The sequence below is a fragment of the Seriola lalandi genome, unplaced genomic scaffold, assembly GCF_002814215.2.
Source record: "Seriola lalandi dorsalis isolate HSWRI2012SDOR001 ecotype SW California unplaced genomic scaffold, Sedor1 jcf7180002054544, whole genome shotgun sequence".
Taxonomy (NCBI): domain Eukaryota; kingdom Metazoa; phylum Chordata; class Actinopteri; order Carangiformes; family Carangidae; genus Seriola; species Seriola lalandi.
The window spans coordinates 3,294,501-3,313,341 of record NW_019525097.1 but is presented as its reverse complement, the minus strand read 5'-3'; the positions used below and the strand labels follow the sequence as shown (position 1 = coordinate 3,313,341).

Genomic DNA, 18,841 nt, shown 5'->3' with positions numbered 1-18,841 from the left:
AATCTCTTGAAAGAAAACTACGGCAACAATTTTTATGATAAAAAAAAGAAAAGATATTTTCTGTTTGAATGTGATAATAATAATGTGAATAACAAAAGGTACTCTAAAAGTGGCAAGAAGGCATGTAATAATAAGGACTGACCAATATTAGATTTAGCCTGTTTGCCCATTTGGTTCTGTGTCTCTTGGTTTCCACATGTGAATGCTTCATCTATTTGAAGGCTCTAATCTTCAAAGATCTCTATAACAGCAAAGCCTGGCATGTGCAGAACCAGAGAGCACAGATGATTCAAGATGTTACATAACTCCTGGAGTGATTAAAGTGATGATTCTAACAATTCAGCGCCTGCAGCTGTTTTTTCTCATGAACAATAGAGCACAGGTGTCTCTGAGGCTATATTTTGATCCCACCCTACACACCCAACTAATAATATAATGCTGTGGCTAAACCACATTCCAGACTTATTTTCACCAAGTTTTTATTGTTCAAGAAAATGTTATTTTATTCTTATTTGAGCCTGAAATACTGTATGTTCAGGTGGTGTCCTACAGCTGCTGAAATGGATGATGGGTAAATGCTGCAGTATTCAGTGGGGGGTCTTCCATCTTAACATGACACTTCAACACCTCAATACACAGCAGCATGAAGCATAAAGGTGTTGAATGACAGACCAAACGAGGAGGGAGGCCAGATCAAATGCAGCCTTCCAGGTTTGAAGTTTGAGGTTTGAGGCCAGTTGTGGCAGCGGGTTCTGCAAATGGAGTCTCTCCACTTCCTTGGGTGGATTACAGGAGCTAAATAAATCCGTTGTAACTCCAGGGTGAAGGGCCTTTGTTCCATTCATCAGCACTTTGCATTAGTCACCACACTTCAAGGGAGATGTATATATCATTTTACTGCAAAAAGGTGCTTTTTGCAGACCCATTAAAGGTGCTGGAGGTAATTGGGTGGGTCTTTTTTCAGCTTTGGCCTGTCATTATTTGAGTAGTGTGTGTGGTAAATAAGCACAAGCATAAGTAGTGAGCTGTGACCAGAAGGCTGCCAGTTTGAAGTCCTGGTCTTGCTGAGAAAATCTAAGGGTGGGCAAAAAGACACACAGTGGGTTCCATAAATATTCACCATCAAGGTGTCTTACAGAAACTCATGACAGACCAGAGTAACCATTTGTAGATCAGTGTATCAGTATGAGACAGCTGCAGTATGTGCGAAATGCGTCATCTCCTTGAGGCCTAAGTACTTTGGGGTTTTGAATTGTTGGCTGTACAACAAGCTATTTGACTTTGTCACCTTAGGCTATGGGAAAAGTTCGGATTGAAATTTTATACACAGAATGATGAATTACTGGGAAGAAAGAAGTCGGCAACAATAGTGATATCTCCATAACATTTCAGTTAACTTGCCTGTGTAATTATGCCTAAAAATAAGTTATCTGAATTAAAGGTCACCTTGTAACTTTTATTGTATTTTATTTAGAGAAGCAAAGGAAGCTTCATGAAAGATGAAGATTCCTCCTACTATTCTTCCTGCCTGTAAGTAAATGTTCTTTAAACTGGTGGAGATTCTCAGTGTGGCAACGCTCACATCCTGACACGCAGCTTAAAAAGGGTCTGAGAATAAACATGTGGGTGTTTGTAGACAGCTGGCAGAGATGTGTGAGAGCTGCAGCTGGTATTAGGATGTCTAGCCTTCAGTGTTGCCACATCTCAATAATACATAATAAACCATGCCAGGCTGTCATCTTGAATAAGAATGACTTAATAAGTGACTTCGTAGATTAAAAAAGGCAAAAAAATTCATAGTTTAGCACCATAAATGTCTGTTTGCTTCTCTCCATTTGATTTCTACAAAATAACAGTGAGTCATCCAATATACAGTTCATTAAAAGTTCTTAGTGAACCTGTCTAAACACATTATGTCTCAAAGGTCTTTCCTCAGTAAAACAAGACATTGTGTTTTTCTTTTCTTTTGTAGAATTAACTGATGAAGAGTTTTTGCATGAGCCACCATTCCTAAATAAACAAAGTATATCATATGTTTTGTATGTCAGAAGATACCACACATTTTTTGCATAGTGATTAGAGGTTTTCACAGGTCCACTTGGTCCTAGTATCTTGACTGTCCTACTTATATTGAGTTTAGTTGGGTTGGGCAGAGGCCCATTGTATTGCTGTAGGTATCAGGTTTGTGTGACAATGTGTCTAATACCCGAATGGACTTGATATCAGGTCTGATCACACACAAGTGTCATAATAATTTCCGGACATCTATTTTGATGTAAGAGTGTGAACTGTGAAGGACAGAAAAACACGATCTGTATTTGTTCTCTTTTGGACCCTGCTGCTCATTTATTAGCGGCACATCAGGCTGTCGGCAGCTTTGGTGTTCCCTCTCTGTTTTGGCTCTGTTCCGTTTGACCGCATTTTTGATTGGGGCCTTGAGTTTGTTTGGATCAGATCTGACTGTCCTTAGGTGTCTTTTCAGATTGGGTTTCTTCTTTTTTGGGGGAAATTTTATTTACTGTTTGAACATCAGAATTTCCACAGGTCTTTTTTGGATTGTTTTTCCAAACTTTTGGACAGGGGAAGACATCTACCAGTGATCTGTAGGACATCCTGTGCAGAAACATCACAACAGTGACTACTTTAATGCCAAAGATAGAGACAGACACAACAATGCGGTCAATACTTATGAGATAGATTTCTCCAAAATATAAGGTGTGCAGTGAATTGAGTACATTGTGTCCACCAGTGGATTATTTTAATGTCTGTCTTCCGAAGCCATTGAGCCAATGTCAAGGTTTGTGTTGTCCTAATATTTGCAGTCTGAGTTGTCTAACCTTTGTCCAGAGGTCAGTGCAGATCACAGAGAGGTCAGGCAGATCAAACTGAGGAACAGACGTTTGTGTAACATTCCTCATGTGGCCTTCATCACAGAGACGGTGTGTGCCTGTCTGCAGAGAAAAAGGACTGAAAGTATAACTCAGTTTGTGCCTTGGGGGAACTGGGCAATCATTTTGTGTTAGGCATTGCGGCTACAGTAGACCAAATTAATTCCATTTGTTTTGTGATGTCTTCTGGTTGGAAGACCTACAGTCTTTGTACTTCCACATAATCTAAAGAAGGTACAGACTTAATCAACCTTGGATTTAAACTTGGATAAATTGGTAAAATCTCTGGTAAGAGCTTCAATCTGACAAATAAAAGCATACGCAGGCTTGAGAATTTTAACAACTATTTATTGTCATGAAGTATGTAACAAAATAATCGCTATGAATAAAACCAGCATTTTTGCTTTGTACAACTACGAAAATGTTTACAGACAAGCAAAACTAATTGTACAAAAATAATGGTAACATTGATACACAATAACAAAAAAAAAAGGTAAAAACGATAAAGAACAGAACATCCTCACGTCAGTGTGCAAACCGTTTATACAGATGGACCTGTGCCATTTTGTAAGGCAGCAAATCCTGATAAATTATTTAAATAGCATTTATCTACACACACACGCACACATACAAATCAAACCTCTCACAAACAGCTAAGACAAAAGAGAACAATAATTTATCTGCTAAGAACAGCAATGGACATACATGATAAAGCAAAATTATTTATAAAAAAGAAACCTCCCATTTTACCATCATTTTCACTGGGGTAGATCATGGGATCAGGAGCTCGGTTTTGTTTTTACTGTAGATGTGAAATGTCATACTATTTACAGCTCATGCTACAGTAGCACTAAGATGTCCATCATTTCAAAGGAATATGGTTGTGTTTTTGTTTGATCAAATTATAGTACAGCAATGAGGTAATATTTGTACATCAAAGATTTTGTTTGTTTTTCATCTCTCTCTGCGAAAAGGCACACAAGTCACATACACTTCATGCTAAATAGCCCTATCTGAAGAATACCTAATTCACTTTGTATAGTGGGAGATGAGACACTGACTGTACCTGGTTTTAAGTCAGTTTTCATTGCGATACTGGATGGAGTTTTTACTTTTTCAAAGTATTCAAATTTCCTTTGCTCCCTACATTGTAGGCAAGAGTCAATAAATTACATGTATTTACACAATTTCAATTTGAAATCCTCAAAAGTGGAGGGAGATAAATATCTTCAGTAACCAGGGTCTTGCTGTAAGATGAGGGCTTTGAGATCACTGGCTCTAGCAAATTGTTTGTAAAATATAATCCTCATATTTTTTTTTTTTACTGGTTTGATCGTCATTTCCATCTCACCCTGTGAGTTTATTCAACCAGACAAAATCAACAAAGCCTGTGAAATTTGTATGTTCAAATGATAGCTAGCCTAAATTTAATTTTGTATTTCTCTTCTCTTTTTCTCTCCAGAGCATCTTAGGTAGATGGGTAAAAGCACTTTCTTTTTTCATTCATGACCGGTCTCGCACATATAGTACATGCATGAACACAAACATCCACAACATTATCTTCCCCTTATTTCTAACTCCCTCCACTACCAAAAGTTTTCTTACGTTGCAAGTCCTTAACAACAAAGATTCCTAAAAAATATTATTGCTGTTTTCATCCTTTGTGTCCTCAAAAGTTGTATCATTCAGAATCTACATCCTGGCAGATCTGGTAAAGCAAAGGGAATATTTCATCAGTTTTTTCTTTGGGATGTCCATCCAGAAGGTAAGGTAGAAAGGCACACAGGTTGGAGAAGTGAGATAGAAAGACAGAGAGAGATGTAAAGGCTTGGAAGTGCATAGTTGTCTATGGGGAGCCGCTCCCGCACAGAGATGAATGAGGTCTTTCAGAGAGCGAGAAAGCAGGCAGAGCTGGGATAGAAAGGTGTTGGTGTCCTACTGGCGAAGCTTGAGGGCTTGTTTTCTTTTTTTTCCCCCAGCTCTCCCTGCTCTTGTGGATGCTAAGGGTGGAGGAGAAGGGGCTCTCTGATCCTCAACTGGCAGTCAGCCGGTTGGTGCTCTGCCCGAACCAGCTTCAAGTTACCCTGAGGCTGACCACATGCCCTTCGCCCCGTCCGAGTGTGCGTGCCGCAGAAGAAAGAGTTGCGGAGATAAATCGGTCCCTGGACTTTGCATCAGAATACATAAGTTCATACTTTATACAAAAAAGGTGCATTCCTCAGAACTTCCTGCGCCACATATTTATACATCTAAAAGAAAGAAACACAATGTAGTTAGTTGGATATGGCCACACCAAATGCTCGCTGAGAAGCTTCTGTTACGATAACATTTTCGTTGATTTGACATAAATCCTTACCTCTGCATTCATACTTGAGGTCTGAGAAGTATACCATCTCTTGTGAGAAGACAAAAAGACCTAGCCTGCCACCTGCATATGTCTTGTCATAGATGCTGCCAGAATCAGCCATGATCTTTTTGCCCTCATACATCACAACTCTGTGGAAATAAAGGAAGAACAAAAGTTGGGATTTCAGTGTCAAACCCATGTGAAGAATGAACTTCACTGTGGACTAATCAATGTAATGGGCCTACCTAATATGTCCTGTTCTCGGTCTGTGGATCAGATGCCATCTGTAGGCAGTGAAATCTTTCCATCCAACATTCTTGGGGTCATGCCAGAGAGTGCGGACCTAAAGCATAGGGAAACAAACAGCCATGGGTTTATCTTTTTACACATCCCTAATAGCATAAAAACCATCCAATGGGAGAGAGCCTCCAATAGTCTACCAAATATCTTACCTGTCCAGGGGTATTCCCGGTGTGCCAGAGAGCATTTCTGAGGTGCTCTCCTGGGCCAGTGGTGGAGTTAACCACTTTAATGGACAGGCCAGAGTAACCCTGGGCCTTGGTGGGTTTATTCGACCAGTAGGTCTGCGTAATTTGCTTCCACATCACCACATAGAACCTGGAACTGGATTGGTAGCCAAACACAAAGCCGGCATAATCATCATCCCTCTCTGTGTTGATGAAGAAAGTCCCACTGAAATCCACTGCATTGAACTCGTGGTACCCTGATGAAGGAGAAAATTCAAGTTAGGGGACAGTGCTCAAAAGAATGCATTCATAATTCTAAAATGATGTGCATCGTGTTGACAATCACACATCTCTTACTCACCGACAGCAATGCCAGGGTCACAGTTGACAGTCTGAACCAGCTCTTTTCCCTGATGGCGGACAACCCAGTTAGGATCAATCTGGGAGGTGCCTTTCGGGTCCAAAGGAACCATCTGGAACTGGCGGAAGTCTGTCTCACTAATGCCAAAGTTCTCTGGGCACACGTCATAGATGTCAGGCACATTGTCTTGGTCAAAGTCATCTTTGCAAGCATCTCCACGGCCATCACCTGAAAAATATAATAACATAACATAATAAAACGCAAAGTTTTTCAAAGACCTGTAGACATGCGGTTGGCAGTGTTTCAGTGCACTGCTGCCTCAGAACTGTTTAGGACAACCTGTGTCCTTTAAGGTTGCAAAATGGCCCATTTTGCTCACCATCAGAGTCTTTTTGGTCAGGGTTGAAGGCCAGTCTGCAGTTGTCCTTTTCATCAGGGACACCATCATTGTCGTCATCATGGTCGCAGGCGTCTCCCTTGCCGTCTTTGTCGTGGTCAGCCTGGTTGGCATTGGGGATGTATGGGCAGTTGTCCAGATTGTTCTGATGTCCGTCCTCATCAATGTCCTGGTTGCTATCACACTTATCTCCTACACGGTCATCATCTGAATCCACCTGCAAAGGTTCAATGTTTCAGTCTTAGAGTTATGACTTCATTTATGGCTTAAGGGGACAGTGAATTATTCGCACGCTAACATGGGTGACTAGATTCCACTATGTTTATTTCCTTTCACCACAGTGTTTCCTGCTGCCCTTTTTCTTTCATCTCTCCTCTGCTGCTTTCATTAAGGACTTTCCTTAAGCTCCAATCACTCTTTGCCTCTGTAAAGCTGCCAAGCTCAATCTGTCAAAGATCTGTCAGCAGTTTTCATCTACTGACAATCAAACATCACTCTACAGGACCCTGTTGCCCCTCCTACTCCAATTTGCTTGTTGAGCACCACCACTGTCTGCAGTGAAAGGCGAAGTCATACTAGCTCTACTTGGCAGGACCAGAGACACCTCGCGGCACTCAGAAAGAATAGGGACAAGGGGGTGAATGGAGGGAGAGGGAGGAGGGAATGGCTCATAGGATTTGGGTAACTGTGTAGGATGAAAACTTCTGCTGTTGAAAATCTTAGTAAGATTACAGCCTTGAAGGAGGGCATTTTTTTGCTTTTTTTTTTTACTCTTTGCAACAGCAAAAAAAACATTGCTGTGCCCCTTCTGGACTTGTCTCCTTTGGCCTTTAATTTCAATGTGCAATTCTTTCTTTGAAAACAACATCAGTGTAGACTTTGACACTCCCCTCCTTCCCCCATTCTTCTCTTGAGTCTTTTTGTTCAACACATTCCTATTTCTCTGTGTAGCATGGCACAGGTGGACTGAGCAGGTTTGTGGTGCACAGACAGGGCATGTACACAGCCCAGGGCTAGCCCATTCCTTAGTAATATCCAGCCTATGGCCTCTTCCCTCACATTAGCCAGCTAATGTCAATGGGCCATTGAAAAGACCCCTAGCCCCCCACCACGCCTTATTGAACTGATGTGCCCTTGAGCTGCACACAGGATTTACTCCACCTTTACATGGCGTGATAAAGCTTAGACAGCTACACAGGGCTGACACTGAGGCTCTCAATTGAAACTGAGATATATGCTGAGCTATAGAGAAAGGCAGGGAGATAAATGTGGATTACTGTTGGTGGGTGAGGTAGAAGGAAATGGTGAAGGCCGGTGTGTATGTGTGTGTCCACACACCTGATCAGGATTATGTTCCAGAGGGCAGTTATCGCACATGTCTCCCACTCCGTCCAGATCCGTGTCTCTCTGGTCCACATTGTACACATAGGGACAGTTGTCTTTTTCATTTAGTATACCTGCGAAATGAATCGTAACAGATAATATGAAAAGCCACTTCAGAAGTTCAAAATACATTTGCTGAAATAAGCATTACGATGTAGGACTGTTTTCGTGTTTTATTGAATTAATTCCAATCCTCACCATCGCCATCGATGTCCACAGCACAGGCATCTCCCTCTCCGTTGTTGTCTGTGTCTGTCTGGTCTGGGTTACTGTTGTAGGGGCAATTGTCACAGCGGTCACCCACGTCATCACGGTCATAATCATACTGCCTGGGGTTGTAGACGAATGGACAGTTGTCCTGTTTCAAAAACGAGAGACAGAGAGGAGGGAAAAGAGTTGTTATTTGCTGTGTCAGTGTGAGGGGATCTATTTACGGGGATGGAGTGATGCAGAATGAAAAGCTGCTTTATTTTCAGTCCCTTCCCTAAATCTAATGTCGGGATTAGCAAACACACAGTGCCGCTCGTTCAGAGCTGTACCTCAGTGTTGGAATTTGAGGTTTTGGCACAGGCAGGGGAGAAACATTTGCTTTCCTGCTGAGACACCCCTCCCCTTCCCCCTCTTCATCAGCCTTCTTATTACACAGCATGAATGATGAATGCAAAAATCACAGTCAGAGAACATACACAAACAATCCCTTGTGCACTGTTATGGCCACATATGGAGAGATTTCACCTACCCTATCATCAGGAATGCCATCGTTGTCGTCATCATTGTCACAAGCATCTCCAATGCCGTCCTTATCGTAATCTTCCTGGCCAGAGTTGGGGAGGTTGGGGCAGTTGTCCTAAATACCAGACAATATGGTCAGGCACTCAGATATTATAACAAACATACAGGTAACTTGACTTTAACTCTGCAGAAACAGTTATTTGTTAAGTGACTTTGCTTCTCTGAACTTCGCTCTTTTTTTAAATCATCTTAGAGCCTTGCTGCTTCACCATTACCTACCTTTTTGCAGTGGTAGGTGGCATTCTCCACACAAACCAGGTCAGCGTTCGGCCATCCATCCAGGTCTGTGTCCTCTCCACAAATATGTCCGTTGCCAGCATAACCGGGCTTGCACTCACAGCGGTACATGGGATCAGCGAAGTGTCCAAGGTAGTTGCAGCGGGCGTTTTTGTTGCAGTCGTGGCTTCCATCAAGGCAGGGATTACGGGGTGTGCACACCTGGAGGAATGATGCATAGTTTGAATGATCAGTGATCACACTGGCTGTGCATAGTCCAAATTCATGGCATTCTGCTCTTAGGAAGGCAGACATTCATCACATTAAATGACCCGGGTTATGCCCTGGAGATGCAAGTGTAATTGTACCTTACACAACGATTCCTGTTGTCAGTATTTATTCATCTTACATCTCATTAACTTGTATGTCTTCCTGTCAGAGCTGATCAAGACTGTACTTGCCTGTTTCTTAGCAGCAGCCTGCTCCACACCTCTGCCAAAGGGCTGGGGTCCTGAGTAGCGAGGAGGGCAGGGCAGACAGTTGTAACCAGGTTCTGTGTTCTCACAGCGGTGCACACCATTAAACTCAAAGCAAGCATCTGGGACCTCTTTGCACTGTTTGTAAGATAAAAAGAACAACGTTGTAATCATTAAACTAGAGACTTGTCAGATGTTGCAACAGGCGTAAAACCATGTTCATATCTGACAAAATCATAGCATAAGGGTCAAGGAATTTTTACCTCATCAACATCTTTACACTTGATACCATTGCCAGTGTAGCCAGCTGGACACTTTCCACACTTCCATGAACCATCAGGGAAACTGGTGCACTTGGCTCCAGCAAAGCAGGGGTTGGACAAGCACCCATCTGAAAACAACAACAATGGTTCATCTCCAAGGTATCCGTCAGATGTAAACTTTTTTTTTAATCAGGTAAATCCCATTCCAGTTATGACCTGACTTATCTAAGATCTAAGTATATGAATATAACTGAATAATTGAAACTTGCAATAGACAAAGAAAAACAACTATAATCTAGTAAATGATTATATATATATATATTATTATAATGATAAAAACTGCAGGATAAGATAATGGGTACATGGAACATGTAGAAGCTCTGTAAGTGATTAAAATGCCTCACCAATGGGGCAAGCTTTCTTGTTACACTTCTGGGTCTCTGTGGCTTCACCAACACACTCTTTGCCATTGTATTTTGGTGCGGGGTCATTGCACAGGCGTTTACGAGTCTGGTCACCACCTCCGCAGGTGAGAGAGCAGGTATCCCATGGTGACCATGGTCCCCAGTTGCCATTGACTGAGGGAGACAAGATGAAAACATGATTAATTCCTATCCTTGCTGTATATAACACATAAATGCAACCAGGCAATGAATATCAGACAGTCGGACTTACTGGGGCACGGAGACATCTGACACTTCTCAGTTTGTCGACCCTCTCCCTCGCAGTCCTTGCCTCCAAACTGGGGGGTGGGGGAGTTGCAGAGGCGGATATGGGTGATGACACCAGAACCACAGGTGACGGAACAGGAAGACCAGGGTGACCAATGGCTCCAGCCACCGTCTTGCTTGACTGAAAACCGCAAAGAAAGGTCAGCGGTCATTCATCAGGAAAACAAATCAGTGGACCACTTTGGCACTCGTTGACAGGCTATCAAAACTCTATACATGGATCAGGCTGGCCGCTGAACAAGATCTACTTATTTGTTTGTGTCTGTGTGATGGATTAGAGTTTGTTGTGTTAACTCACAGCGTTTGTCACACTCCTGGAGGTAGCAGTCACGGGTCTGCACAGAGGTGCCCTCACAGTTGTTATTGATACGGTCGCAGGAGCGCCCACGCTGCTGGATGCCCCGCCCACACGACACGGAACAATGGGTCCATTCAGACCACGGCGACCAGCCGTCCTCTGCATAGTCGCTCGCTGAGCAGGAGGGAGAGGGAGAGAATATGAGAGAGAGGGGAAGAGGGAGACAATAAAAGAGCTATTCCAATGAGGCAGCACCCCCTCACAAACACCCCCAAGCCTAAATGAGGAGGGAAAGCTCTTAAAGCGGAGGACTAATGGTAAGGATTTAGCTGGGCCTTAGACACAGAGAAGGCCTTCTGTTGAGACGGAGGACAGAGACTAACACACTGAGAGAAGTTGGGGAAGTAGAAAGGGCCACTGTCCTCAGGATACATAGGGATACCCCAATGACTTATGTTTTCCTAAAGAGGAAACAGATTTTGCAAACATGGCCCTGCATGTGTAATGGCTTCAACAAGTGGCTGAGGTCGGGATGAATTCAGCTCCCCCTGTTTATTTAGGTTTTAGGGAGTCATTGCAGCCAAGCCTGCATTGGTATGAAGAACATGTCACTTCTATTCATGTAGAGGATGGACTCCACTTAACAGCCAACCAATTTTCCGTCCCGCTTTAACCAATTTAGCAAATTACAGCCATTTCAGCTTGAAGATTCAAAGATGTTTTGGAGCACAAAGCGCCTATGTTACAAACACACAAGTACCCTTTCATTTACTTGGATGTTTTTGCAGTTAAATCATCTCTAAAGTTAACATGTTTTCACTTGAACAGAAACCTTAACATCTAGGGGAAATATTTGGCTTTTTTGTTTTATATGGCAAATGACACAGAAACAGCTTTCTCAGTGAATGGGGAAGTGTTTGTATGGTCTGATTGTATATATATTCTATTTTATGGGGGGCATTTATTCAGATGCTTATAGTGCATGTTCACATAACTGTAATCAGAGTGTATTTTTCTCTAGCTAGGCAAATTCTTAACAAAAACGAGTTGAGCTTTAGAAGACAGAAATGCTTACGTGTTCCACAGCGGGGGCAGCACTCTCCATCAGGAACAGTAGCGTTAGCGCAGGGGATCAGGGGGCAGGAGATCTTGCGGCACACAGTAGCAGAGTTCTGCACAACACACATCAAATTTATGGTTGAACATTAGCACACATATATGGCTATCATCCAAATTTTTCAGCAATTTTCTTCCAAATTATGTCCAGGTGCTGGGTTAAATCCCCATTCCCCAGTGGAACTGAGAAACTACAGAACAGTGTTAACTAACGTGGAGTTGATTGTTATCTTAGCCTATTCAAATGTATTCATTTTTTATCCAAGTCTTAGTCCATGTCCGTGCAACCAACTCATTACATTCTCTGCTCAACATCTGAGCTTGCACAGACTTGCTATGCCAGAAAAAAAAAAAAAAAAAAGCAGAGTTCTGGCTGAGAATAGAGACCCCTGCAGACAACCACCTGCCCACTGGGTCAGGGGAGGGTGGGAATGAGGCCAAAGTCCTAATAATGGAAGTCGGTTTCACTGTGGAGTCGGACTGGGCACTGAGCCCCAAACAAGTAAAGCCAGCCTGCCAGCGCAGCCTGTGTGGGTGCACTGTGAATGACTCAGGGATAACAACTGCCTCTAACTATGCCTGCTCATGTTCTCACTCCTGGATCTGATCACTGACAGGGATGAAAGGGGAAATGAGGACAAGGAGTGTATCAGTAGAAGAGGAAAACAGGAAATAAAGGCCATCAGTGAAATGCATGGATTTTCCCTTGCAAGTATTTTGCACCTGAACCCATCCCTCCTTTCCACTTATCAGAGGCAAAGTCTTGGTCTTAATTATGGGCAACGTGTCACTTAAAGTCTGGTCAAGTCCCTCTAGGCCACACTCAAGTTGAACTCCAGACAAGAGACCTCTAATTACCACAGTAAAGCCTGCTGGCCTTCTGCCAGGCCTTCACACTACTCATTAATGACCAGATCAGTGGAGTAGTGCTAAGTGTGTCTGCCTCAGTGCAGGTTGTCTTTATACATGAGTCAGAGCATAAGAGTGCGTCCCCTCACACGTGTGTTCAACTACTTAAGGCACAATATACACAAGCTGGTGGGAGCCCACTCACCTGGCAAGTGCACTCGGTGCAGTCATCAACGGTCCACTCGTCTTTGTTCTTGTGCACGATGCCGTTGTGGATGCAGACGCCACTGCGAATGCCAATGCGGGTCATAATCAGCTTGTTCTCGTCCGTCTGGGGGGATGTGTAAGAGAAATTGTGGTGTAAGAATATTGTGTATTGTTTATGAATTGTTACCTGGGCAAATACCACTCTACCTGGGGTCCATGTTAAAAAATAAATATAACATGTTACTCCTGCATGATGTTCAGAGTGAATATGTTAAAGTAAGACTCGGTTTGGAAACAGTTGTTAACTGATGACGTAATGACTCAAGACTGCCTTTTTTTCCAAGCACTCAAAGTATCAAGTTTAAGCTCTTTTAGATTAACAATAAATATGGTTTTCAGTGAAAAACCTAACAAGTATGTTAGAACAGTAACACACACACACACACACACACACACACACTGTCCTTCTCACCAGCTTGCGGAGATCATTGGACAACTCCTTGACCACCACACCGAGGCTCTTCAGCTCCTTAAACATGCTGACCAGGTCCTCACAGGAGAAGCCACAGACCATCTGCAGGTCTTCACAGGGGAGGAAAGTCATTAGTTTTTAACACAGGCAAACATTTTCAGTCCCATTCTTTTCTGTTCTCGTCCTGTCAGTGTCTAGACTTAAGGACTAATCAGCATATGTGGGCTGGTGTAACGAGGTATAATGGGACATCCACATGTCAGGCTCAGGCAGCAGTGTTTACCTTTAGTCTTATGTCCAGTGTACTCTGTTCTGATGGCTGAGGAGCCGTTGAGGTTCTCCAGGATCATGGTGTCAGACGTCATTGCTGAAAGAGAAATTTGTTGTATAAATCAAATTGCATATCTGCACACAAGTCTTTATGGTTGATTTATTAATTAGAAAGGGTATTGTACTTAATGTTACACATCCCACACAGCTATAAATGATCATGAAACGTTAATGCTGTTCACCCCAGTGAACATACTTCAAGACCACAACACCCTGAGATATTTGTAAACTGGCATTCCTCTGGTAAACAGCTCCCCATACCAGGGAGTGTTTTCTGCCAAAAATCTGCAGGCAAATTAAGTATCTACACATTTCTTTGATAAGGACTTACTAAGACTTGGCAGCACGTGAAGCAGATGAGTGACGAGTAAACACTGATCTTGGTCGTAATTACTCACAGCTTTGGCATCCTTTGTTGCGGAGGATGGCATCCAGTGTGGTTCCGAACACAAACCGCACGTTTTGTAGGACCCCCTGCAAGCATCGATGTTCAATTTAAAGCAAGAACCCTGTGCAGCATTAAATAAAACATCTAATCATTGCAGCATAGCGCAAGCATGAGATTACTCTTTTCTATTCACTCCTGCCATTGAACGCTTTTACGCACTTGGACATGTTTACGCATTTGCGTTTTGAACAAAACTCTCGGGTGACAACATTGGAAAGAGACGTGACTAGATTGCTTCACTTAAATCGTGGCTAAATCTCAATTTAGATCTAAATCTCCAGTCTGCAGTGACCGCCGTTCTCTCACCATGAACCTGTCTTTCACTGCTCCTTTGCCAATCCTGAGCCGCGCGCTGGCCGGCGTCTCCTGCGTCAGGATGCTCTGGATGGGCGCATCCAACTCCGCGGTGTTCACCTCCTCGCATCCCGCGTACAGCTGCGCCCGGTCCTCTTGCACGAACAAGGTGATATTCTTCCAGTGCCCCGTGGCCAGATCCACATCTTCGATGGAAACCACCTGCTGCTTGTTCTCGGTGGAGAAAAGTATGTCCAAGGTGTTCGCCTTGCCGTTGGAGACGATCTCAAACACGGGTCCGGAGCCGTCCTGCTTCTCCACGGTCAGGAGGCTTCCCCTGGTCCGTTTGGACTGCTTGAAGTTGAGCAGCAGGAGGAATCCCCTCTCGGCATGTATGGAATCGATCAGGTCCCTAAAGGCGCTCTCGGGGACTGGGGGGATCAGGTCCGGATTGAGGATCCTGTAGGCGGGGCTGTACGGGTCGTCTCCTTTCACCAGGGTGACCCCATGGTTCTTCTTGGGGACTTGGATGAGCTCAAACAAGTCATACACGCTATTGTCGTCTCGGCTCTCTGTGGGTGAATAATAATAAGCAGTCAGCCTTTGTCTGGCAGTGCACTGGATGTCTGTTGTTTTCACTTTCAGTGCACTGCGAACTTTTTCAAAACCACTCCAGACTCTTGCATTTGTTATAAGCCATAATTCATTTCCTGACTGAAAACAGAAGCAAAATTCTGAACAATTGTGCAAGTTCAAGTTGAATCACTCAGTTCAGCCAAACTCACCTGCGACTCTGGCACTCTCACAGGTCCAAAGCATCAACAGCAAAAATATCCCTGTCAGCTTCATGGTGAATCACCAACCTGCTGCCTGCGACAAATGACGACAAAAACCCAACAATCGCACCATTAATTACATGTCAGACAGAATTAACGTGCAGCAGGTTGATTACGCTCAAAAAAATAAAAAATAATTAAAGCTGGTGCAAATCAATCATTTACACCACTGCAGCTGCAGAAGCAGTTGCATTCCTTAAAATATCTGCCACTCACCTGCTTGATGAAAATAGCAGAACAAAAGTAATAAAATCCCGCAAAAAAATTGTAGAAATCCAGCAATAATTCTCAAGAATGAATTAATGGCGATTTATTTAAATGAAAAAAAAGTTCCTCAGTGAAAAGAAGAGAAATAATAAAATCTTGCGTGTTTTTTCTTCTTGATTGAAAACTTGTCCTCGGTGGCGTCGGCCGCTAAAAAACTCCCTTTTAAGCCGAGGGGGGACAAAGTGCTATTTAAATAGTTTGATGCCATTCCTAGGAAGTGGCCTTGTCCAATCACGGTGAGAGGAGAAAAAGGGACGAGCTTATCCTCTTAGCTCAGAGAGAGAGAGAGAGAGAGAGAGGGAGAGAGACAGAGAGAAGGGAAAAAAAAAAACGCTTTCCACTGCGGTACGAGGGACCAACTTCAGTGTGTTGCACTCAGACTTTTAATGGACCAGTGTTTCCTCTCCCAGCTTCCACCCATCAGTCCTCCGAGGCATTTTTCTTGCCCAGACTCCCATAAAGCACGCTACATATTACTGTAATATTCAGATGATTTACCTTTTTCAAACTCATATTTTTTCCGTTTATTTCATATGATGCTAAATTATCTCTATGAGACATTAGTGTTTATGTATCCAGTTTTGGGGTGTATCCTGAATTTATAAATAAATTTACAACAGAATCACTACTCTTCCTTATTGCTTAAACTATTTAGAAGGGGGGAAAAAAAGTCAAATAGGTGACACATCAGGTCTGAATGAGTTTCAGTTGATTATCATCAGCTTGTTGCAGTTCCACCTCCAACCGCTAGGAGCCGACGTGAGTTCACTGGAGAGATGCCTGAGGCAGTTCAAGGTGCAGTGGAGCTGCAGCACACCTGAACTGACATTTAGATTTACACTCATGAAATAACTTAAGATACAATGGAATAAAGCAAAACTGCTGAAAATATCATACGTGCAGTAAATCCTGTTTAAATAAAACAGTGACAGTGGGAGAGACGTTCTCCAGAGCATACATCATTCCTGAACAAGTGACACTGAGCAAGGCTCTGCTGAAGAATATTAAACTTCAAAAGCTGTTGCTTCAAAAGTTATGATGTAGGATCATGTAATCCAAACAGTTATTAACAGTAACTGTTTATACTGAATAATAAAGTCACTGTTAGTTTATAGGTCGTTTCCTTGTTATTTAGAATACATGATGGTGAGATGATGATTTGCTTTGTTATTTACACTTTCTCCTTAGTGCCGTTCACACCCACTCAAGTACATGAAAACAACCAGGATTTCAAATCTAAATCCGTCGACACATTTTCTAGCGAATTGGAACGAAGCGGTAATTTTTCTTGAAGTGATTCACTTACAGTTCATTTCTGTCTATTTATTCTTTTTCCACCTCTCAGTTAAGCTGTTGTTGGCTCGGCTGTCGTTTGGTGTTGTAGACTTTAAATTTCTGTTATCAGTTAGCCATGTGGCATTTCATCCGTTTCTTCATACATGCAGGGTCTGTGAATACTGCTCTGTGTAGTTTAAAGTCTTAGCTGTTGCACTGATGTCTCATTCCTTTATTCTTTTTCTGCCAGGATTGGATTATTTCCCTTTCTAACCGGTATTAAGGAGAGATTTAGAAAAGAAACATATTAAGTCTTAATAGAGAAAGGGCAAGAAGAAGGGGCAAATGTTACAGCACATGTTCCCCCTTCTCTGCTGTGTAAAAACAGGCTGTGTTTTGATTACCTGGTGATGGTAGACAGGTCCACCTATGACGGATCAGTAATCATACCTTCTCCTGTTCACTGACAGAGAAACGCGAGCACTTTTGGCCGTACATAGCGATGTAATTTATCCACTTGATGCGTTAGATGCATGCCTTTATATGTAATGCAACAGGTATCACAGCTATGAGTTTAACAGACAGGTGTGTGTTGTGCCCTGTGATGGAGCTGAAACCTGGTTTAGACGTCAGGGGATGGAAGCTGTACCCTGAGGGGTCCTGAGGTCAGAGCTGAGCTGACTCCTGTGGTGCCTGTGAGTCTCTGTCTCAGTTCAGGAGCCGTCTGTAGCTTGTTTCAGCCTGTGGAGAGCTACACTGTCAGTGCTTCAGATACCAGGATAGTATAACATAGAAATACATGTGATATAATTTGAGATTTGTCAGTATGGGAAGGTGTTAACCTGACTAACGCACTATTTTGGAGCTTGTTTAAGCTCATTTAAGACTCATGTTAGTGTTTGTTATTTTGTAAGTCTGTGAGGAAGAAAGCACATGTGCTGAATGAAAAAACGTGCTGCTGTTTTTGGCAGGAGACAATATAAATAAAAGGATCAAGGGGAAATTCGTCTGAATACACACATGCTGCCACACACATTCACTGCAGACTGTTGGTGTGTAGACATGTGCATGTGCAGTAAACAAGCATGTGTACATGCATACACACATGGACACTGCATGTCTTCCTCCTTTTCCTCTCCCTTTTATGTTTTTGCAAAACAAGGAAAGAAGAGAGGAGAAACAAGGAAAGGAGATGAGGAAGTTAGAAATGGGGATTAAAGAAACGAGGGAAAGAGAGGGGAGAACAATTGAGAGGAGAGAGAAGACAAGAAGAGGAGAAAGTAGTCTAGGAGAGACAAAGAAAGAAAAAGGAGTTATGAGGAATAATGAGAAACGAGGAAAGGAAAAGCAACAAGGAGAGGAGAAAGACAACAGGACAGGAGAAGCAAGGAAATGAGAAGAGGAGGAAAAAGGAGAGGGAACACAAGGAAAGGAATAGTGGGTAGAGAAGGAGAGAAGTGGAAAGAATAAACAAGAAGAGAAATGCATTTACTTGCACACACATGTCATTGAACGGAATAAACCATCAGCTGCTGTTACAGCGCGTTTCCTCTCAATCCAGGTACAGCAAATCATTCAGTAATATCTTATGACAGCTGACAGAATTTTCCACAACCCCCCTGTCCTTCAGTCCGTCCTCTTGTTACTGATGTTCAGCATCGTAACAGGTCCTGACCCTGCTCCCAGCCTGTTCCATGACTCTCCAATATTAGACACACCTTCCTGTGTCATCCAAGGTTTTCGTGTAATTTCGAGTCAGAACGCTGATGATTCAAGGGGTTAGGTAGAAAATGTGATGAAATGTTTTATTTTTATGTCAGAAGTGATGGACTGATTCCTTAATCTGCTGTCAGTCAGATTTCCAGTCATCTGGTGGGCTTGATGTTCACTTGGAGCTGTGTCATAAACAGGAATGGATACGTTGCGGTTAGCTCCAGATGACTGGAAATGATAGAAAATAAGCTTGTCACTGATTTATTAGATATTCAGGAGGCGGACAGTGTGGTTATTTGCTTTCTTGGTTATACAAAGGGGTCACTCATTTGTAGCAGTTGTGTTCTAGTGCATGATTTGAATGTAACAGTAAAACTAGAGCAAGAACTGAACAATCTGAATGCCCCCCCCCCCC

The 18,841-nt window shown here is 42.8% G+C and overlaps 1 protein-coding gene across 1 annotated transcript; it reads right to left on the bottom strand.

Annotated features, from left to right (window-relative positions):
* Nucleotides 1–3,215: 3,215 nt before the first annotated feature.
* thbs1b (thrombospondin 1b) lies at nucleotides 3,216–15,598 on the bottom strand. Its single transcript, XM_023415037.2, has 23 exons — nucleotides 15,388–15,598; nucleotides 15,121–15,205; nucleotides 14,348–14,907; nucleotides 13,992–14,067; nucleotides 13,547–13,630; nucleotides 13,264–13,373; nucleotides 12,790–12,915; nucleotides 11,695–11,791; nucleotides 10,620–10,793; nucleotides 10,266–10,442; nucleotides 9,995–10,168; nucleotides 9,591–9,718; nucleotides 9,313–9,465; nucleotides 8,855–9,073; nucleotides 8,583–8,690; nucleotides 8,042–8,201; nucleotides 7,799–7,917; nucleotides 6,443–6,677; nucleotides 6,064–6,291; nucleotides 5,688–5,959; nucleotides 5,481–5,578; nucleotides 5,245–5,384; nucleotides 3,216–5,137 (listed from the first exon to the last, which is right to left on the bottom strand). The coding sequence occupies exons 2-23, from the start codon at nucleotides 15,182–15,184 to the stop codon at nucleotides 5,130–5,132; spliced, it is 3,510 nt and encodes a 1,169-aa protein (XP_023270805.1). The 5' UTR covers nucleotides 15,185–15,205; nucleotides 15,388–15,598; the 3' UTR covers nucleotides 3,216–5,129.
* Nucleotides 15,599–18,841: the final 3,243 nt, after the last annotated feature.